This window comes from Schistocerca cancellata, chromosome 1, assembly GCF_023864275.1.
Source record: "Schistocerca cancellata isolate TAMUIC-IGC-003103 chromosome 1, iqSchCanc2.1, whole genome shotgun sequence".
Taxonomy (NCBI): Eukaryota; Metazoa; Arthropoda; class Insecta; order Orthoptera; family Acrididae; genus Schistocerca; species Schistocerca cancellata.
In genome coordinates, this window is record NC_064626.1 from 285,098,790 (window position 1) to 285,123,093 (window position 24,304).

At 44.8% G+C, this 24,304-nt stretch overlaps 1 protein-coding gene and 1 non-coding gene across 2 annotated transcripts in view; both read right to left on the reverse strand.

The window, feature by feature from the left end:
* Positions 1–24,304, reverse strand: part of LOC126171287 (UDP-glycosyltransferase UGT5-like) — an 84,908-nt gene that overhangs the window by 45,255 nt on the left and 15,349 nt on the right. Inside the window, exon 2 of the mRNA XM_049920789.1 lies at positions 23,024–23,219. Coding sequence (XP_049776746.1) covers positions 23,024–23,206 — 183 coding nt within the window. The 5' untranslated portion in view covers positions 23,207–23,219. The remainder of the gene's footprint in view (positions 1–23,023; positions 23,220–24,304) is intronic.
* Trnas-cga (transfer RNA serine (anticodon CGA)) lies at positions 6,877–6,951 on the reverse strand. The gene has a single exon. It is a non-coding gene; the product is annotated as a tRNA-Ser (tRNA).

A 24,304-nucleotide genomic window follows, 5' to 3' on the forward strand; every position in this document is an offset into this window, starting at 1 on the left:
ATTATTCACTCCCCAGTACACAAGTGCCAGAATGATTTTAAGGATACATATACGAAAAACTTCAATAGTTAATATCTAGATCTGCTCAACAAATAATTACAAACTATTGGATATAGTTTCATAACGATTATCCGACCGGACAGGAGTATGTGTGACTCTTTACACATCACCCGTACCTCCCCTGCACGTTGTGTTTTAGATCTCATATCTACCTGTCTTAGCATTTACTACTTCTCTCTCATGTGTCATCTTTTGTATACATACGCTAAATACAGGATGACAATTATTCGTACTGTTGACAGAAAACAACATCTGGGTAAAGATGGAAGCACCTTCGATCATATAGGATAGCCACGATTTCAACCACTAATATACGTCTGCTCGATACATTACATCCTTTAGACATCCGTACAACCACCAGTTAGACCTCTCCTTTGCGTTGTCATAATTACTCTCAATAGATTTTTTTTCCCATTATCCCTAAAATATCAGTAAAAATCTCTGGGAAAGGCTACGCCTTCCCGGTGTTAGAAGCCGTAAATAACAAGCATGTCTCCCAGTCTTGACTCAACAGCATGTAACAGACTCCCAGCAGTAAAATGTCCGACGAACAGACTATCATCCCATCCGTTTCGCTCTGAGAGAGGGGAAAAAATACGGTTCTACAACTCAATAATTTACTTACGAACAATATCCAGGAGTGCTTGGAAAAGAGAAATCTTGTTTATAAGCAATAATGTTTTAAATATTTTTAAAGCAAGTGAACCACGACGAGAGAAACTCGCTCGATGTCAAATAGAGCTGTCATCGACCCTGGACGATTTAGCGTGATGGACATGACCAACCACACCCAGTAGCGATGAGATATGAACTGGTGGGTGGGCGCGATTTCGGCATCCCTAATGATTCGTTTTTACGACAGCAACCGTGACCTACCACACTGATCTTGTTGTGGGAAATATTGTTTATGAGTACCAGTCCTAATTCGGCGATGTCTTCATCTGATGGTATTGTGGAGAACAACGTCCGGCATTGAGAGAAGTATGTTTCTCATGATTTAATTTAACACTTATGAATAACATTTACGTCTTCTTTGTTGGAGTCAGTGTCAAGAATGTTTATATAAAAGGTAATTAAAACTATATGCAGAAAGAACATCATTAATAAGCTCTCATCTGTCTCGTATCTCAGGACGGCTTGAGGCATTTTTCGAGCATTCTTACTACCTCCAGTAGACAACCTGCTGCTATCCTGGAAGCTATCCGTTAGTTAACACCACATCGATGTAACTGGCACAGAGTAGAGTCGAGCGCATTGTAAATATTGTCTGTCATAGTTCAAAAACACTTAAACATTCTTGAACTGGGTCAAACACGCGATACATTCGATAGCTGTATATTGCAGCCTCCAACATGGTAACGCAGTGGTCTTTAGCCAAGGAGTACTTAAAAGCTCCTCAGAGATTTTATAAAATCTATGACGTCTGTATCAATAACTTTGCTCACGCCTGGGCTTGTGATTTGGCAAGGAAAATTTATTATATCTCTTTACAATAGGAGGTCATCCACTTACAACAGTCTGTTCAAACTGTCTTATCGATGTCCACAATTACGTAGCTGATTCTGTGGCAGAAGTTGTGCTCTGATGTTACGTAATCAGCATATGTGGTTTCACCAATACCTACTCTTTACAACTCCTCTCAACCGATTACCGCATCTGCATAATAATCGTTTTTTCTAAGTACCGTACATCTGGACACATGTGTCACTTTCTCTGTATAAGCAACAATAAAATTCAACATATTAATTTAGAGGTTGAAAAGACGTTAAAACCTTGAAGACTGTTCCAAATTTATTAATGCTATGTGCCTAACGCCATTGTATGTCAATATGTTGTAGAAAAGCGAGCAAACGTTCGCTCTTGCAAGTAGGAGCATGTTGCAGCAAAGACTCTCCATGCGCCGGCAGCAGAAGTCACCAGCTGACTGCGCCAGATATCCCATCCCACCTAGCTGGTCACTACACGAAGCAACGAAGGGCGCAGAAGAATGAATATTTCATTGTTAACAGCAATGGAGTCGTGATGTGACTGTCAAAAAATTGGTTCCCCTATGATTAATATGGGTTAGATAGTCAGTTCTATTTGAGATGGTGTGGAGGAAAGACACCATTTAGATATCGCGTGTAACAGTCGCCGTTGAAAGACTGATGTTAGGTAATCTAGCTGAGACCACGAACAGTTAATTTGTTGGGAATATTGACGATGAGCTGGTTTGATTTGAGATTTCGATTTATGTGTTGCTGGGAATTTTGATCACTTCCATTGTTTGTTAGAACGTTGAGTGACATTTCAAATAGGGACTGTTAGTCGGAATGCACGGGTCAGCACCTGAAGCGGCTGAGTTTTGCCTAATAATTTAATTTAATTCAGGTTACAAGCAGTGGTAGCTTATAGGTTGTTTTGTCCTTCCTATTTTTGTTTCGTGTTGGATTAATTTTGAGTCACGCGTTTACGATAAAATTCAAGCTTGTATTGAATCTATTGAACTAAAAGTAAATAAAGAAAGAAGTAAACATAAAATTTGCGTTACGAACATTCATTTAGCGGAACGGATAGAGTCCCCACCACAAGGAAAAGAAATAATTTTGATTTGGCAGATATCCAAAAGTGACAATCGCAAGGATAAGTCATTTTTCAGTAGAGTCAGAGGTAACAAAAAAAAAGCTAAGTTATTTGTCGCAATTATATTAAGTTATAGAAAAAGTTAATTAAATGTTGGGAAAGGTTTCAATAACAACCTCAGTTGAGCAACATAATAAAAATAACTTCCCTAAGTAGAAGGCTATTTCAAAGGTTTGAAGAAATAAAGACAATAAGCGTAAAAATAAAAAAGAGATCAGAGATCATAGTGAGGCCTGGCGCCGTATATCGCTCCTGTCTAGAGCCTATGTATCTAGAGAATGGCTCATGCATGCACAGTGACAGATGGTCTGAAGCGGGTTCAGCCGAGTACGTAGTTCTAATTTTCATCTGCTAGAGAACGGTAGCGGGCAGGACTAAACAGAAGGAGCTATAACGTAGTACATAGTTCTAATGTCAGTATGGTGGTACTTACAATTCGTCTTCGAATCAGTAATTATGTATCACGTACATAAAATGTTCCCTGGTGTGTTACACCAAAATATGAAATTTCATAACGTAGTTAAGAATTTTGACCACCAGAGTCCAGCAATGCCCAGAGTCATTCAAGAAACAGGTCAAGAGAATGCTTTTGTGAATTGTTATATTTATTTCTTAAAGGCTTTTTTGTTCATTTATGTTTGTACAGTTTTGTATAAGCTTTTAGTAGTGTAAATGTGATCTAAAGTAAATATGCAGATCATTGTTCTACTGATGAACGCTGTACGAACTAGTGTGAACGAACTGGTGTGAGAAAATTATAAGAAAGTGTGAATGCATACAACGGAGAATTTTGTATCATATATGTTAAGTAAGTTTATGGTAAAAGTAAAGCTAATTCGAGTGCAAATGAAAATAGTTAATAACGTAAAGTATAAACAAAATATCAAGATGTTAAATATTTATTTCGGGAAAAAGTACAGTTCGAATGTGTGTTATTTACTGATCGGTTAGTCTCGAAAAGCTCGGACTAACGCGGGAGAATAATATTTTTTTATTGCTCTTAAAGAAAACTGACCAACCAGAACTGAATAGTCTTCGCGCGTCTTTTCTCTTGGAGATAGAGACCACTTACAGCAGCCTAAAGCAGTCGGACTCCAGCCTTCCCATGGTACGGTCGTGTTTAGTATGAGCTCCGAAGGAAGTTATAATCTGCCGGTTTCAGTTCTGTTCTGTTCTGTTCAGTTCTGTTTCAAAAGTGTTTTAAAGTGAAGGCATATTTACTCCGGTGTGTTGTTTTAGAAAGTACGGATTGTTTTAAGTAATTTTGTGTATGAGAATAGACAATAATTCTGCGTGGCGTATTGAGCAGATCTGTGACTAAAAACTTGAGTGCATTAGACACCGATAAACTTAATAGTATGGCGAGCACTTTCATTTAAAAACAATCCGTGCTTAATAGCTCTTCAGATTTCTGGAAACACGTGAATGAAAGGTTTTGTGCATGGCTGTTAAGATTAGCACAAACTTGGCAGTGAACGTGTACATTAACAAGGTTCAGAATATACTCAAGTTTTGTCAATATTCCCACCTTCCATTCACAATTAAGACCTTTTCCCGATTCTTGGAATAGTTACGATGTATGCAGTCTGGTGCGAGTTGCAGTACGGTAGGTTTCTGCTCGGCTTTCCTACCGGTGATCTACTGCAACGAGTTCACAAGTAGGTGCAGGTAAATATTATCACAGAGGTAACTGCATCGGTCGGAATTTACGTAATAAGGTACGAGTTTTTAAATTACTGTTTCAGATTTCTATTAAAGGGGACATTGTATGTCCTATGCTGCTAATGTTAAATTATCGAATTTTGTGTCCCATTACCTCGGAAACTTTTTAAGACACCAACTTACAATTTTCCATAATTATTTAATGCACCTTTCTAGATACACTGAACTATAATTATTACTAAAATTTTATTGTGGGGGATGTTATCTTTCTTTTCACTCAATTTTTTGACAGAATAAATGAACATAAAAAAACAACTCAGAATATTTTATTTATTCTTCTTCCATATGTGTTGAATCTTACACTTGGCATGCTGTGAAAATTTCATGTTTTTTTTTAGAAAACAGGTCATTTACAGCAAGAAACGTAGTTCAAAGAAATTGAGGTTTAAAACTTTCTTTTTTTTTACAAATTCTTATACAGACTTACATTTCTCCGTCCTTTATGCACTAGAATTGGTCTGGTCCATAGTCTGTGACTTCTTCGGTGTCACAACAGCCCAGTACTTGCCTCCACCTATTCTTTCTTGCTTCGTTTGTCATTTGCTGAGCAGCTAACTCTGCTGCACGTACACGAAGCTCATCCAATTCCTGGAGTCCTTTGGCTGTGTTCTGCCCAAATCTTACCCCTAACTTCTCCAGAACCGTAAGTGCTTCATAGTTCCCACCATTAGAAGTTTTTACAGCATCATACATAAGGCCAGCAAATACATTTTTAGACACACGGCACCACACAACATTATTGAAGGACTCGTTCACATTCTGGATCTTCCCATGTAAACGCTTCTTTAGTAGCTAGGGAGTTGCCAAATTTCTGTAAATAGGTTTGATTGCCTCCATTACTGCCAAAGGAATAGGATGTTTACGTGTAAATTCATGCAGGGTGCCAAAAAATTCAGCTTACCCACATCTACACCAAGTGTTTGATGGAGGTGGACACAAAGCACGACATGGCTGTTTATCGGTTGATATCCGATGAAACAAAGTGCTCCACACAGCTCTTTTCATCTTTTCTAAATTGTCACAGTTATCTCTAATGGCCTTCCCATAAAACTCCTGTAATTCATCAATTACTTTTCAGATACTAGTTTTCGTTAACAGTAGCGTGATTATCGGCTATTTTTGTAGTAAGCGAACTTCAATTGCTTTTTATACGTAAATAAACAAAGGACTGATTTGTTTATTTGTAATTCCAACTTCTGAGACGTAACAGTACGCACAAAACAATGCAATTCACAGCTTTCTAGACTGTGTAGTTCCCATGATATGACTGCTCAATGTGGCAGTATATGCGTAGCCGCGAAATTTGACAGTCACACGTCAACATTATAAATATTATTTGAAGGTCTCACAATTATCTGATTTTAATGTGTTGTATACCAAAATGTTCAGGAAAGTCCAAAGTACATTATGGAGTAGAAAACAGAAAATGTCAAATTTCAACTAATTTCACGTACAATGTCCCCTTAAACGGTAGTAACCGTAAGTAATATTAATAATTATAAAGTTCGTTAATGTGTGCTGAGTTTAATGAAATAATTTTACGCGCTCCGCTGTAGAATATATCATCGATCGGGTCAATTCTAGTGTCGAATTCGCCTCATCGGCTTTGAGCAATGACATCATACCTAAGCAGAGACGCTACATAGAGGCAATCTTTGAAAGCAACTGATCATATTCGTAAACAAATGAATGTAGCATACAATAAAGTTACAAACACAGTTCACATGATTAATTACTTAGCCACAAATTATACCGACAAGAATTAAAGGTAACAAAAGTAAATAAGAACAGAAAAAGAGAAGTATACATGTCCGAAATAAATTATTGTCGTAATTTATGCCACCAAGAAAAGCACATAGAACCTTTAAATCCAGTACAGTATAGCGCTTAGTGAACTCATAATATTATGAATCAGCGTTAACTTTTAATATTAATTGTTGAATCTAACGGGACGAGTGTACAAGTAACGAAAATTGTCAAAATGTAGGATCTAACAAATACTGGATTCGTTAACTGGAACTGATCTATACAAGTTTATTCTAATTATCTATTCCAACCATTTCACGATTCGTCATTTACATCGTTTTAAAAAGTGTGTGCACAGAAGTGTTACAGGAATTCTACATATGATATTACTATCTTCATTGCTATGTAAAAGAGAAAAATTTGGAAGCTGTACCTACAATATTTATTAGGGACCTTTGCCCTTCGCGGGCAAGTGCTCTAACAACTGAGCTATTCAAGCACGACTCACGCCCCGTCCTCACAGCTTTACTTCTGCCAGTACCTCGTTTCCTACCTTCCAAACTTTACAGAAGTTCTCCTGCGAACCTTGCAGAACTCGCACTCCTGAAAGAAAGGATATTGCGGAGACATGGCTTAGCCACAGCCTGGGGGATGTTTCCAGAATGAGATTTTCACTCTGCAGCGGAGTGTGCGCTGATATGAAACTTCCTGGCACATTAAAACCGTGTGCCGGACCGAGACTCGAACTCGGGACCTTTGCCTTTCGCAGGCAAGCGCTCTACCAACTGAGCTATCCAAGCACGACTCACGCCCCGTCCTCACAGCTTTACTTCCGCCAGTACCTCGTCTCCTACCTTCCAAACTTTACAGAAGTTCTCCTGCGAACCTTGCAGAACTAGCACTCCTGAAAGAAAGGATATTGCGGAGACATGGCTTAGCCACAGCCTGGGGGATGTTTCCAGAATGAGATTTTCACTCTGCAGCAGAGTGTGCGCTGATATGAAACTTCCTGGCAAATTAAAACCGTATGCCAGACCGAGACTCGGACTCGGAACCTTTGCCTTTCGCGGGCAAGTGCTCTACCAACGGAGCTACCCAAGTACGACTCACACCCCGTCCTCACAGCTTTACTTCTGCCAGTACTTGCCCGCGAAAGGCAAAGGTCCCGAGTTCGAGTCTCGGTCCGGCACATGGTTTTAATCTGCCAGGAAGTTTCATATCAGCGCACACTCCGCTGCAGAGTGAAAATCTCATTCTGGAAACATCCCCCAGGCTGTGGCTATGCCATATCTCCGAAATAACCTTTCTTTCGGGAGTGCTAGTTCTGCAAGTTTCGCAGGAGAGCTTATGTAAGGTTTGGAAGGTAGGAGACGAGGTACTGGCAGAAGTAAAGCTGTGAGGGCGGGGCGAGTCGTGCTAGGGTAGCTCAGTTGGTAGTCTGCTTTCGGCGGTGGCGCGGCACGGACCTGTTGTCCCGGCCGCGAGCGCGCGCGGACGAGGAAGTGTTTACACCGCCGGTGCTCGCGCGTGTTGTCTGACTCGATCGCCATGGCACACAATTTTAGAAAGACTACGATCCAGTTTACGTTCGACAACGAATATGCCAGACCCAAAGCTTTCGAAATAGAGCGTTTTTTTAGGGAAGAAGTTCGTTTACCTGCTGCAGACATAACTGGAATACACCTGTCCATTGTAAGCAGTACAATGTACGTAAAGATGACCGATGAAGCTGCGTGTGAAAGAACTCTCTCTGCTGCTCAAAGAGGATTTAAATTTCTACACTCCGATGGCCATATCAGCGATGTAACAGTAGCTCCTTCAGGATTGGGTGTGAGGGTCATTCAGATCTTTGAATTGCCGTTTGAGGTGCCGGAATCGATGGTTACTGAATCGCTGCGACCATATGGAACGGTACTTAGTCATACGCCTGAACGCTGGGCAAGTTTTAGCACCTATCCTGTGCTAAACGGCGTCCGACAGGTGCGGATCGTCCTTACTAAACATATCCCTTCTTATTTATACATTGGAGGATGTCGAGCTATTGTGATTTACGATGGCCAGCCACGCACATGTTCTGGTTGTGGTGGAGAAGGACATATCCGCTCAGAGTGCATACAACGCCGCGTCGTGCAACTGCCACACGGAGAAGCGTCACAGCGAGAAGTTCCCACGCAACTGCCGATGACGTACGTGTCGGTGGCCCGCCGGGAGGTGTTGCCAAGTTCGGAGCGTGACAAGGACGTGTTTATGCAAGAGCAGACCGAGTTACGGGAGCATGGAGGTGACTCGGAGAATGTCCCTACACCCACGTCACGTCAGATGAGGGAGGAAGCCTCCGAAAACTCACATGTAGCACGCGGCGTGGAAGTAGAGGTCGAGACAGTGGCGCCGGCAACGGACCAACGAACAATCGACGATGACAGTGAGGCAACAGAGGGCAGGGCACGCAAACAGCGATCGCCGAAGCGTCGCAAAAAGTGTCGCCATAGTTCGGGTGACACATCCCCCCCTTCCCTAGGGGACACGGAAGTTATCCTAGCCGAAGAACTGTCTGACACAGAACACGTGCCTTTAGAGGAAGCTGACAGGATGCCGTCAGATAGTGACCGGATGTCCTGCCTTTCAGGTGGTCCCTCTTCATCGACACCGACTGACCCAGCGCTGCCGACGAAGGAGTCAGGGACGCCAATGTCCCGGCAGCCACATCGAAATACATCAGAGGACGTTTCTCGGATTGATGACCACTGCGACTGGGCGGAACCAGTCGAAGACATACAGGTATTGCCACCCCAAAATGATGACAACTCACTTACAGGATGCACACCACGTAACGACAACAACGGAGGGCAACCCGTTGGCGGGCACCCCTCTGAGCACGAATAGTCGACTAAAGACCTTGGAGTTCTCAATGACATGACACGAACATGACAACGACAACGGACCAAGCATATAAGGTGCGCACAGTGAACATTAACACCGCACGTTCGTTTGCAAAGATGCAACTTCTCCGGGACATGATTAACGCCACAGACGTTAATATTCTGCTGATGCAGGAAACCTGCAATGCTGCTTTTCCCGACGTGCATGGACAGAACACTTATCTAGCGCCGACTCCAGATGGAGGACGTGGCACAGCGATACTAGTCCGGGAAGATATTCCAATGTATGACCTCGATTACCTTCCTTCGGCTCGGGGTTTGGCTATGACCGTGAACGGCATTCGTATCGTCAACATCAATGCACCCTCCGGATCTGACAATCGACAGGCGCGTGCACGATTCTACTCGGAGGAGATTGCCCCCCTATTCCATGGGAGGTATGACCACATCTTGGTAGGGGGAGATTTTAACTGTGTACTCGCATCGACGGATCAAACTCCTAATTTCAGCTCCTGCTACGCATTAAACACGATCTGCCGGGACATGGCCCTAATGGACACGTGGTAAAAGATCCATGGGCAGCGAGAGGGCTACTAGCCACTCGGCGAGCAGGCTGGATCGGATTTATGTTTCTGACAGATTACGGGATCACGTGTTGGCTGCTGAACGTTGGCCCACAACTTTTATGGATCACCTTGCATATTTATGCACGTTAACCCTCCCACTGCAGCGGGTCTGGCGGAGTCGTAGTTCCTGGAAACTTAATTCATCCTTATTGGTGGATCATGCATCATGTGTCCAAGGGACTTGCGCGTAATCGCCTATCCCTGATCGCAGTGCTCCATGATGACGATGGTCGGCCCTTGACGTCACAACAGGACATTGCTGCTGAGTTTCTGGAGCATTACCGCCTCCTTTTCACTGGGACGCCGACGGACAATCGGACAGGAGAAGAAATTTTGCGACAGATGCAAACGAAGGTGGATAGTCTGGATGCAGAGGCGCTATTGGAACCCCTAACGGAAGATGACATTCGGGGCGCACTCACGAAGGTTGCGATGCATAAATCCCCTGGGCCAGATGGGTTGACACTCGAATTTTATCGCGCATTTGCGGATTTAATGATGTCCCAGTTGGTATTGATGTATAATGAGTTATTGAGCCCTGACACGGGCGTTCCGTCGCAGTTCATGGCTGGACTGCTTATACCAATACCGAAATCGACAGCGAGTTTCAGCGCCCATCAATTTAGACCGCTCACGATTCTCAATACTGACTATAAGATCTTTGCGCGAATGTTGGCGGCAAGGCTCAAGACTGTAATATCCAAGACAATACCACCAGACCAGGCTTGTCTAGGGTTTCGGAGCAACATACATTCTATCCTAGGCGAATACCGTGACGTAATTTCCCTGACGGAAGCTTGTCGCATGCGAGCGGCGTTCGTATCGGTGGATTTTGATCGTGCCTTTGACAGGATCAACCATGATTTCCTTGACTCAACCATGCGACGCATGGCGATACCACAGGATTTTATTACCGTCCTCATGCGCCTCCTTCGCGGTGCTTCTTCCACGGTGAGAGTCAATGGTAGGGAAGTAGGAACGATTCCTGTTTGCAGCTCAGTTAGGCAAGGATGTCCCGTGTCGATGATACTGTTTACAATAGTGCTCGAACCATTGATGCAGACTCTTAGACGGACTCTAACAGTCGTCCGACTCCGTGCGAGCTCCTTCACGTGTCGTGCATATGCCGACGACTTGATGATACTCGTCCGGTCGGAGAACGAAGTAAGTAAGGTGGTTACCCTTCTTACTACGTACGGAGTAGCTGCGGAAGCAGGGTCAACATGAATAAAACCAAGATTATGCACATCGGTCGAGGGCTGGACGCTCTGCACAGTCCGTTTACGATGGTGGACATCTTGCGATGCTTAGGTGTATTATTCACCCGATCGCTACGGCAATCAGCGGCGGCGAGCTATCGACGTCTCGTCCAGCACGTCCGACTGCACATACGCAACAATTCACTCCGAACCCACGACCTGCTCCAAAGGGTGGACTACACTAATGTTCACCGGGCCTCGCGACTGCCGCACCTGGCACAGGTACTGCCAATGCCACATGGTATTGCTGACAGATTAATGACGGCCTTTGGATACTATGTCAGCCAAGGAATGTTGTTTAAGATCAAATACGAGATTTTAACCCTCCCACACCATTCTGGAGGACTTAACCTTACGGATGTGCGGAACAAGGTTCTAGCTCTATACCTGCGAGCGACGCTACGAACTTGGAACCAACGGCAACACGCCATCACGTCGGCCATCCTGGATGTGCTTCTTCCCACATCCTTTGAACCGCCGGTGGCGGTAGGCACAACATCGCCCTCTTTTTCTCACGTCGCGCGATTCTTTGTTGATTTTAGTTATGTTCAGTTACAGATACCTTCTACAAGACTCCCCACTACCCGTGAGATATATCGATACTTGCGGCGTCATCATGGCAGCAATGTTGTCGAACTTAAATACCCAACGCGAGACTGGCGACAGATTTGGCGAGCTGTCCATACGCCTCTCCTCCCCACGGCAGCGAGATCGTCATGGTATACATTAATCAACCGCAAGACAGTCAACCGCCAACGATTGTACGACATTCGCATGGTAGATTCCCCACTCTGCCTTATATGTGGCATGCAGGACACAGACGAACATTCTCTGCAGTGCGGTGAGGCAAAGGATGTTTGGCAGCTGACGCAACGCATCATGGCCCTCCTCCGACGCACCGACGAATCCACGATCACGACGGACGCTTTATTTTTCCCTGACGTTGTCTTTTTCCCCTCACAAAAAACATCGGAAATCCGATGGATTGGAGGACACGCATCGCACTACGTTCTCTCGCGGACCTTGATATCGGGCATGGACTATTGGCATTATCTACTAGAACAACACGAAATCATCCGACGCCACTCTAAATATAAAACGCATTTTGCGAACTTTCTAGGCAGCATGTTTAATAACCCCCCGAGGCGGTGGGGAGTCCCAGGTTTACGTTGTTTCGAGGGATAGGATTTACTCCCAGTGAAGTGTCAAGGATGTCACTTCGTCCCTATATTTCTTTCCCTTCTTTTTCATATATGATTTTTCTTTTGGGACATTAAAATTAAATTAATAAATAAAATATTATTGTTACTAATAAAAAATTACATAAATGTACAATGTTTCCTTCCCACTGCCTCTCCCTTATCCTGTCAGGAGACGGGGACACCGTGGCCAGGCCACGCGAATGAAAAAAAAATGAAAAAAGTTGGTAGAGGACTGGCCCGTGAAAGGCAAAGGTCCCGAGTTCGAGTCTCGGTCCGGCACACGGTTTTAATCTGCCAGGAAGTTTCATGTCAGCGCACACTCCGCTGCAGAGTGAAAATCTCATTTTGGGAATATTTATTAGCTTTACACGGTAGTTCTGAGATCAATAAGAAATCTAAAAATCCTAGAAAAACGTGGTCCACAGATTTACTGCATAAATGTCCAAAATTATGAACCATCGAAAAGTTGGACTCAGTAACTGGAATTGACCTATATTGATCAATTGTAGTTACCGAATCCAACCTTTCGATGATTCATTAATTAGATCGTTTTTTTCAGCAGTTGTGTGCACTAAAATGTAGGCTACTATGATCTCTGCATTTGTAATTTCTCTTTGCACTACTCCAAAAAAGTTACTATTATTGGAATCGGTAACTAGAATTGACCTATACAGAAGGTCGGTTCTAGTTACCGATTCTAATTTTTGTTATACACTGCAGTAGTTTTAGAGAGCAATTACAAATGTAGAAATGGTATTACGTTTCAGTGCTACAATGCAAAAATAATTTACATATGAAACATGGAGTGGTTGGAATCTGTAACTGGGATTTACCTACATAGGTTAATTCTAGTTGTCGATTCCAACTTTTTTTTTTAATTTCTGTTTGTCGTGCACTGGCTTTTCTTTTAGTATTGTGAGTGTCTGTTTCTTCACATTTTATGCTGCTGTTTCGTATTTGTTGACATTCATTTAATTTTCCCGTTTTTCTGATACATTTTAGTTTCTGCCTGCCCAAAACCCCCACTTTCCTCCCGTTAGATTCAACAATTAATATAACATTAACGCTAATTTATAACAGTATGACTTCACCATGCACTTTACTGTAATGCAATTTAAAGGTTCTCTGTGCTTCTCTAGTTGCATAAATTACGAGAATACTTCTTACTGGCAATTTGTTTTTAATTCTTGTTTTTAATTGTTTTTGTTATCTTCAGTTCGTTTCGATATAATTCATGACTAAGTAAATAACTGCGTGGATGTGATTGTAATTTTATCGTATGCTACATTCGTTTGTTTGCGAGTATGATCCGTTGCTTTCATAGATTGCCGATGCGTAGCGTCTTTGCCTTAGGTATGACGTCCTTGTTCAAAGCCGACGAGTGACATCGGACACTAGAATTTATCCCGTCGATCGACAGCATTTATTTGTGATAAAAGACCCGCACTAACAGAAGTTACGTCGCACAGAGAAGTTAAGAAATATCGCAATCTATTAGAAACTTCATATGTCTTATTTAGTAGTGCCATAGGTTGCACAATATTGCGGGAAAATAATTCCAATAAGATTTGTTGACATGATGATTCCTGTAGCGACGTCCTGTATGACAGAATTAGAGTTCGCGATTATGACTTATTTAACAAGTGTCAGGGACACAAGATTTACTTAACTAACATTTATCAGAGAATATCCTAGTTCGGACGCGTAATCCCTATTTACCACTTCCAACGTGCCTTAATTTTACTGACAGGAACAGTTAATTGCATTCACAATTGTTCGACGTTTTATGCACGTACTGGCGGTGCAGGCCTCGCTCTTGTGCTATAGCAGATGCGTTAATTGCGCGTAGTCATGACGACGCAAACGCAATAAACGATCCTGGATTAAAATTTAACTTTCTGTTCGTACTGGGGACGAGGTGTTTCTAACCATGAAGACAAAGCTGGAGTCTTATTGACAGGTTAGCATAGCATCTCACCATAACACAGTACAAAGTCCACATTGAAACTGTTTTCTCAACCCTTAGCACAGATGTCAGTCAGTTAAGAGGTATATTGCGTAGTGATTGACTCTAATATATCACTCCTACTCATAGTTTTTTAGGGAAGCGTCCAAGAGTTCTCCCCCAGACGCTTACTACTATGTCACATCTCGACTACACTCTAAGTATAAATGCAGATATCGTATGTGACCATATGGTATCGAGATTTCATACCGAATTATTTGTCGGAGCTCTAACAATGTATGAGAGGCGGATTCGTGGTTGAATCTTATCGTATAGCGTCTGCTAATATTACTGTAACGAGTACAAGTGTGAGGTGTTTTTGCTGCTGAATAGTGCTCTATTTGTTAATAAGACTTTATGCAGCAGCTCACAGGCATGTAATACAAAAGATTCAGGCACAATCGACTCGCCACCTGTAGAGAGAGAGAAAGAATAACGAAAATAAATACAGCCTTCCAGACATTGATTAAACTCGCCTGTTGCAAAGAAATAACACTGATTATATGTACTACCGCAAAAAATAAAGAACAGTCAGGATGAGTATATAAATTACCGATATATGAAAGCATATTCACGGCCAAACTTATGGCGACTATTGTTTAAAATGCGACGTCAGAGAGATGGAGTGAAAATTGAATGATGGTAGGCAGTGAATGATGCTGTGTGGTGGTTTGTAGCAGATAATGTTCGATGCAGAACGATGGTCAATGTGGAATGATATTCAACGACACTTGCATCAGATATGACCTCAATTCGCGACAGACATACGAGAGGACATGCACTAGGTCTGCAAGAAACTTCAGCTGGGCGGTACGGCGCGGCTATCGACCAGTGATGCCGTGGCTCCTGTCAGACGCTCCATCCAGAACTTGCATCACTCGGGATGTCCACGCCACCTTCCAGCTTAAAGGCTTCGCGGGTAGCTCACCAGGGCGTATATCTATACCTCCTGCACAAATGTTTCCCTCAGACTCTTCTGTCTTGCGGCAGTGACGTGCGAAGGAGAGGCTGAGTGGTATTGTGTGGAACTGCTGCTGCAGCTCACGCGACAGACCTGTCCTCAATGGCCAGCGCGCGAAAGAAATGCGTCGTAAAAAATACGACGTGTGGTATGACTACGAAGTCTTCAGGTATGTCGACGATACTTTTTTGATCTGGCCACATGGCAATGAGGCACTGCAGCAGTTTGTTGAACATTTGAATGGTATACATCAGAACATAAGATTTACAGTGGAGGTGGAGAAGGATGGAAAGTTACCCTTCTTAGATGTACTGGTGGAGCGAAAATCAGATGGACGTCTCGGACATTCTGTGCACAGAAAACCGACGCATACAGATTTATATCTAAACGCGCGTAGTTTTCACCACCCAGCTCAGAAGAGAGCTATGCTGAACACCTTGGTACACAGAGCAAGGACTATTTCGGACAAGGATCATCTCGGCTCCGAGATTAACCATCTGACGACGGTATTCATAAAAAATGGTTATTCTGATCGTGATATCAGATCTACTCTGGCGAAGAAACCAAAAAAGGACGCTGTTCGAACAGATCAAGAGGACCAACACATCGCGCGGCTACCATTCTGCGGTGCAACGACCAGCAAGATCGGCAGAGTCCTAAGCCGGCAAGGAATCAGACCAGTCTTCCGGCCACCCAGGAAGATTAAGGAAATGCTGCGACCCGTGAAAGATAATCTTGGCCTGAGAGTACCGGGAATTTACAGCATTCCTTGCGAGTGTGGCAAAAGTTATGTGGGCCAGTCTATAAGAACTGTCGCCGATCGCAGTGTGGAACATCAGCGTCACCTGAAATACAGGTATCTAGAAAAATCAGCGGTGGCTGAGCACAGTTTGTTAAATAAACATAAGATTTTATTCGATGAAACAAGACTACTTGCTCACGCTTCAAACTATTGGGACTCTGTCATTAGGGAAGCAGTTGAAATTAGACTCTGTGAAAATAATTTCAACAGAGATTCCGGTTATGCACTCAGCAATGCATGGAAGCGCGCAATTGATATAGAAAGAGCGCAGAGGGAGACTTCTTACATTCCTCGCAGTTCTCCGCCTGTTGCGATGGATGGCGCTGCAAGCAACGCTGGATAAAGCGCGCAAACAAAATCTATGGATATAGAGGCCGCCACCTCAGTACGCATCGGTTTCACCGTGACGTCATACAGCCAATGAGAAGCCGTCCACTGCTTATAAAAGCGGAAGCCTCACCGGTCCACGACATCCCCACCAAAGCCATCCACCCTCACCGCCCCGCCCTGCCTCCACAGGCCGTCCTTCTCCTTCGGGAGTCCCGCCGCCTCTACCGCTCTTTTCTCCGCACTCGTGACCGGGATACACTTACCCGCCACCGGCAATTACAGCGACACATCCGCAACCTGCTTGTTGCGAAGAAACGCCGAGCCTGGCGCCAGACATGTACACACCTCAACACCACGCTCCCCATCAACTCTTCCAAGTATTGGTCTGCTTTCCACCGCCTTACTGGGAACCGCCCCACCCCCCAGTACCCTCTCCTCCTTAATGACCGTCCCTTTCCTGACAACCTCAGTAAGGCCAACCACTTTGCCTCCCACCTCTCTGATGTTTTTTCCATCCCAGATGATCCCCACTTTGATTATTCCCTCTTCCCTGATGTCATGGACCGTACGAATACCTCTGTTCCTCCCCTTGCTCCTAGCTTCCAGTACTTGGGCCACACCCCACCATCTGCACTTAACACTCCCATCACTACACAGGACATCAGCCTCACACTCCGCACTAAACGCAACACTGCTCCAGGCCACGACTGCGTTACCTACCGCCACCTCAAACACTGCCCTCCCTCCTTCCTTTCCCTCCTTGCCGCCCTCTACAATGTCATCCTTGCCACTGGCTTCTATCCCGACCTGTGGAAAACCTCCCGTATCCTGATGTTCTCCAAACCCAATAAGCCTCCATCTGATGCCTCTTCCTATCGTCCTATCTGTCTCACGTCGGTGTTCAGCAAGCTCTTGGAATCCATCCTTTCCCGGCGCATCCATCTCCACCTCCACCAAAACCACCTCCTCCCAAACACCCAATGTGGCTTTCGACCTTCCTTCTCTGCTGATGACCAACTCCTCCGCCTCACTCATCTCCTCTCCCTCCAGCTTAACTCCCGTCGCTCCGCCATTTTTGTCTCACTTGACCTTGAAAAGGCCTACGACCGTGTCTGGCATCCCGGTCTCCTGTTTAAACTCCAAACCTACGCCCTTCCTATCAACTACATCCGTCTGGTGGCCTCCTTCCTCTCCCGCCGCCCCTCCTACGTTACCATCCATCATGCCAATTCCCGCACCTTCTACCCCTCTGCCGGTGTGCCCCAGGGCTCTGTCCTCTCCCCTCTCCTCTACCTCCTGTACACAGCAGATATGCCCCAACCCCCCCCCTCCAGTGCACCTCTTGCAATATGCTGATGACACCGCATTCCTCGCCCTCGCTCCTACCCTCCAACGGTCCCAACGCCTTCTCCAGAATCACCTTGACCTTTTTGCTGCATGGTGTAACCAATGGCTCCTGAAACTCAATCCTTCCAAGACCCAGGCAATCATCGTAGGTCGTACCACTCGCTCCTTCCGGCTCCTGGATTTCTCCCTTACTGTCTGCGCACGTCCTGTCCGTCTCACCCCCACCCTCACCTACCTTGGCCTCACCATTGACCGTCACCTCACCTGGATCCCTCATCTCCGATCCATCCAATCCAAAGCCCACAACCGCCTCCGCCTCCTCAAACTCCTCTCTGGCCGGACATGGGGGTTGCACCCCTCTACCATCCTCCACACCTACAAATCCTTAATCCGTCCCATCCTCTGTTATGCCAGTCCTGCCTGGATATCTGCCCCCCCCAAATTCTATCAGTCCCTCCAGATCCTTGAGCGTCATGCACTCCGCCTCGCCTTCCGTATCCGCCTCCTGTCCCCCACGCGGATCCTCTATGATCTCATTCCTTTCCCCCATCTGCTCCTCTTCCTCGAACATATCCGCATCCTCTACACCTCCCGCCGTCTTGAACCCCCTCACCCCCTGGTTGCTCCTCTCCTCTCCCATCCTCGCCCCCTGCCCCGTCTTCACCGTTGTGTCCCCCCTACCCTCCATCTCTACACCCTCCATCTCCTTTCCCAAGGTGGCTTCCGTCAACTCCCCCTCCCGGATGATGCCCTCTCTCCCTCCATTTATCCTTCCTATCAACTCTGATCCTCCCTCCCCCTCCTTTCCTCTGTCCTTTCCCTGGGCTCCCTCTTCCCCCCCCCTTCCGTCCTGTTTCCTCCCCACTACACCTCTCCCTACCTCCCTTCTCCCCCCCAGTCCTTTTGTATTCCCCTCCTCTGCCTACCCCCTTCCCTGTCGCGTCTGCCCCCCACCCCTCTTATGGGTCCTCATCCTCCATCAGCTCCTTTCCCGGTTCCCCCCCCCCCTTCGCTTTTACTCTCCTTTCCCCCCCTTTTTGTTTTCCCATCTCCTGTCCAGTTTCCCCCCACCTGCTCTCGACTGTGGTGTCACCTTTGCCGACTTTTTCGTGCTGTGTTCTAGTGGCTATTCAGTGTTGTGTTGCGAACAGAAACCATGCTGTCGCTGGGTGTGCATTTTATATACTTTGCGAACAGAATCCAGACTGTCGCCGTGTTTTTTTTAATTGTCTATTGTTTCCCCTGTCTGCTCCGTATGTATTTTTATTCGCTTCATCATCCCTCTGTTGTTTGTTTTAATTTCCCCATTTTCTTTTCACCTTGTTACTCACTAAGTCCCCGATTTTGTCGCCTGTTTTTTATTATTATTTATTCTCCTGCTCTTTGTCAGAAAATCTGTAGGCTGCAGAGCGGCGTCCTAAGCTGCTGCCAGCCCGCCCCCTTCGGGGGGAATTGAAATTCAATAAAGGAAAAAAAAAAAAAAAAAAAAAGGTCCACGACAGTCAGTTTTACCCCTGACGAAGATGACGGAGGTAGTCATCGAAAGCTTGGGATTTTATCCAAATTTGACGCGGCAAGTAAACCGAGAACTTTTTATGCACGACGTGTGGTAACCTGTCAGCGGTCCTGGAGCGGTGCAGTAACAATGTTTCTCTTCGAAGCTGTCAGCAGAGATCGTGAAGCAGCCTCCAGCGGCAATTCGATCGACACAGCAGCCACATATGTACCTGACACAATGAGCTGTTACATATCGATTACTTCAAGGACAATTCTGAGCCAGACGGCCTGTAGTGTGCTAGTTGCAGTATACAGGGTGCGTGTCTATGATCTCTAAGTGAAGTTTAGACCAAATATTTCTCAATATTTGCAGTATTTTTGCATCATCAGCTGTGCATTTAGATGCATATCATGTTTTTGTTATCTGCATGTGATTAGGGCATCCACCGACGGGATAACAGTTCCAGTTTCCACGCTAACAGCTCAGCTTTTCCTGGTAATTTTCGAAGGAAGAACAACATGTGACATCACATTTTTGGATCCCCTCAGGTACCAGTACTGTGAAAGAGAGGCCCCTCCAACACACGTCTACCTGCGACCAGGTGGCAGGATGTGGCATTGTGAATTCTTCCAACGGGATAACACTTGCCCTTCCCTCAAATAAGGAGAAAAAAGTACCCTATGTCCCTCCACAGCACAGACTGGACGTTGTCACCAATTTCCAGTTGGAGGCGGTGGAAAGTGAGGGCAGGGGGTCATACTGTGAATTACGCCAGTCGCCTCCCACTCAGTCTCAGCCAAAATTTCGCACTGTTATATAAATAGCCCGACAGGTTTCAACTGGCAACTGGCCTTGGTCAGGGGGAAGGGAAAACCAATGACATCACTATTTCGAGCACATTCTGGAGACGGTAGTGTGAACTAGCTCAGTCAGTCTGGATTGTGGATGAGGACAGGTTGCGGCAATCCTGTCTGTTTGGCTGCAGGGAGAACCATTATTATTTCAGCCTATTACAACTGTCAGTGTGCTGTCCACCACAAAATGCAGCACCTAAAAATAATATTACCTACCTGCCAGGCCAGTGGTAATCGCCTCTTTGGCCACCAGACCTCCGGAGGCCTTGTAGGCGGTGGGCGTCCCTGCAGTAACCTGTTAGTGGTCCCGGCGCAGTCCAGTAACGGTGTTTCCGTTCAGAACTGTCAGCGGTCCCTGCGCTCGCCGCAGTGCAGTGGCGGTGTTTTGTAGCACCACGAATCTGATTGGAGCTGTTAGAGGACAGTGCAAGCATTATTACAAGCGCCATTAGTTGTGCACGTTAGCTGTGTTGGTGTACTGTCTTCAAGTTCTTTATAGGTGAAGTTCAGGCGATATCTTGGTGTCGTTTTTCGCAGTATGTTTAGATCTTTATAGACAGTGCCGTTTTTTGCAATATGTTTAGATCTTTGTAGACGAGGATTGTGTTACCATGTTTTGCCACATGTTATTCGATCTATAGTTATGATTTTTTAGATTGATGATCTGTAACAGTGTAATTATGTAATTAAGACATTTAGTTTCTGGTGAGGGCGATACTTGAACCTTCCTGAGCTTTTCTCGGCAATGTCAGGTGCTAGTGGAAAATTCTTCCTACATAACACTCGTAATCCCACGAATTAAGAAAGAACCACCCTATGTCCTTCGACACCAACGGTTCAGGATGAATTGAGTTTTTCTTGCCAAGTCCTAGATGTGGGAGGGGAGGGGAGGATGAGAGGTGGGGATGTGAGAGTTCAGGGGGTGGGTAAGTGGGGAGAGGGCTGAGGGGAGCTGAAAAACCCACATCATCCGGTGGTGCCATCAGCGCGATGTTGCCACATCTACTGACGCCATCTTGAACAAATTTTGCAGCAGTTTAGAGTGTCGTAGCTTTAGCTCTCCCCCTCTACTAGCATCATGCGGCTGAGGAGCAAAGACAGCAGCGATTCTGCTAATGTGCTTACTGCAACAGAAGGTGACGCTTTCCAATGCAGACTACAGACTTCTTGGCGGCACACGACAGGGTGTGCAGAATAACATCATGAGCCCAGCTTGGATGAGATGGCTCATGGTAGCAGCAGTGTCTGCCTGCAGGAGCGGACACAGTCAGCAAAGAGTTTATGTGCACTGGCTATAACTGGAGCTTAAACCAGACTTGGTGCAAACCGAGTCTCCTATGCTACAGCAGCTCTTCTTTTGCATTGCATTAACAATATCACTACTCTAGTCCCTCTGCTGTGCTGGACTACGAGGATAATTACTCGGTGCCTTTGGGACTGTACTTTCACATCAGCACGTCGTCCCTAGTGTACATTTGCAACGCCAGCCCAAACTTATCTGTTTCTGCAGCCCCTTGCATTAGCTGTGCAAGATGTCTCAACGTTACTCAGCTGTGCCTAGTAAAGTATTTGTGGCACAACAACGTTAAAACAATGACGACGAATCATAATTAACACTACCTGCGCATATATGTCGACATACTATTAGAATAAACCCAGCATTATTACCCTCGCTATATTACATAAGTTACTAGCAAAATATCTAAACATGCTCACAATCTGCTTTATAATATGAAATAGTTAAGTTAAAATTACGAAAGACACTTGACCATGTAGAGAAAAGAGCATCCCTCCACCCACTACTGTTCTTTCATGCAAATGTTTTACTGTAACAGTTTAATGTAAACTATAGTTATGACCATTAACATGTATAATCAATTATAGTCATTATCTGGGAAGATTAGGACAGGAAATAGGTAACTCATACGGCCTTCACACTGACTATGGCACATTTGGATATCTATATTTTATAAAATTTTCTGTACCTTTTAAAATATAGCTTATTGTAGTGTTTCGAAACATCATCAGCTTTCATTTGACACTACATGTGATGTGATCCCTTCAATGATTTAATTGTTAACAATTTCTATTTTCCTTACCTAATATTCATAATTCCTAACTGTTGTAACTTTCTTAATCATATCGTAGAACCATACTTAAAGTCACAGTGAGCTCGTCTCAACACTGTGATTTTTATGATGCATTTAGTTTTATTGTATCATGCTTGTAAGATTTGTAACGCAGTTTCTTTGAAAATCCAATATCCATTTTATTTTTCGTTCACTGCAGTCGTCATTGCCTATTCTTCAACTACGTCATCCATGCCTGCGTGAATTCGTCGAGGAAAACATCGTACCCACCGGTCACTCTGCTTACGTGCGGGCAGCCCTGCTTGGCCCTAGCGCTAACCACTGATACAGTTAATGCCACCTTCACCAGCTCTGGCTCTCCGTGCCGACTACTCGTAACGTCACACCCCACTTTTCTCTCCATTTGCGAACGTTGTACGATAAAAGCGACTGTCGATATACCGCCATACTCTCGACCTTCACGAGATAACTCCAACTGTTCAGTCCGCAGCTCGTGGTCTAGTGGCTAGCATTGCTACATCTGGATCAAGGGGTCCCATGTTCGATTCCCGACCGGGTTGGGGATTTTCTCTGCCCGGGGACAGGGTGTTTGTGTTGTCTTCATCATTTCATCACCATTCATGAAAGTGTCTAGACTGGACTGTGTACAGACTAGGAATTTGTACGGGCGCTGATGACTGCGCAGTTGAGCGCCCCACAAACCAATCATCATCATAATCATCGTCATCATCCAAATGTTCAAATGTGTGTGAATTCCTAAGGGACCAAACAGCTGGGTCATCTGTCCCTAGACTTACACACTACTTAAACTAACTTATGCTAAGAACAACACACACACACACACACACACACACACACACACACACACACACACACACCCATGACCGAGTTGGTCTCGAACCTCTGATGAGATAACTCCCGGAAATGTAACAACAAACCTCTGTAGGTCACAACACTTTCCACTGCACTACGTTCCCACACTAACTGAGAGAGTATTAACAGGTTACTTCCAGTACTCACCCTTAGGGGATCTGTAGTGATGACTGTAACTTGGTGTCCCCGCCTGGCAAGTTCGAGCCCAATGAGGCGGAAGGGCGTTTGGTGGCTGATGGAAGGCGTCGGGATGATGCCCAGAATCCTGGCCGCTTGCGATGCACCAGCAGCCAGCACCAGAACAACTGCCAGCGCTGTGCACAGTCTCATGGCAGCTGCGTACCTGGATACACAAATGGAGCACGGCATTCCAACTCATCCAGATTATGTGACCGAGACAACAGCAAGTGACGGAAAGGAATCGTATTGGAGTCCTCTGTCGCTACTTGACATTTAAGTGTCAAAATCAAACAACAGTTTGTCACACTAATAGTTGTTTTTTGTTACCGGTCTCTGGCTTAGACCTCTTACTGGTAAAATGAAAGTTAGTTAGTGCTAAACAAGTGTTAGTTGAACAGATTACAGTTTATTACATTTTTACCCCTGCACAGAGAGTGTAAACCTCTAAGACTATATTTCAAAAGTACTACAAACACTAAAATACTTTATTAGTATTTGCACCAAAGGAACTCACAAATGTGTATCATAGTATCAACTGTAATGCAGTACCACAGAGGTCTGCGGTATTGGAATTAATTATCGTCTTTGAGAGTTATTGTTGTTGTTGTTATTGTTGTTTTTGTTGAGGTCTTCAGTCCTGAGACTGGTTTGATGAAGCTCTCCATGCTACTCTATCCTGTGCAAGCTTCTTCATCTACCAGTACCTATTGCAACCTACATCCTTCTGAATGTGCTTAGTGTATTCATCTCTTGGCCTCCCTCTACGATTTCTACCCTCCACGCTGCCCTCAAATACTAAATTGGCGATCCCTTGATGCCTTAGAACATGTCCTACCAACCGATCCCTTCTTCCAGTCAAGTTGTGCCAGAAACTCATCTTCTCCCTAATTCTATTCAATACCTCCTCATTAGTTAAGTGATCTACCCATCTAAGCTTCAGCATTCTTCTGTAGCACCACATTTCGAAAGGTTCTATCCTCTTCTTGTCCAAACTATTTATCGTCCATGTTTCACTTCCATACATTTTTACGGATGACAATGCACTGTGCAATCGGGCCACAGTTGTTCGCGATTGGTCTGAAGAACATTTTGGACAATTCGAGCTAAATGATCTGGCCACCCAGATGGCCCTACACGAATTCCACCGAACATTTATGGGACATAATCGAGAGAACAGTTCGTGCACAAAATACCGTACCGGCAACTCTTTTGCAATTATGAACGGCTACTGAGGCAGCGTGGCTCAAT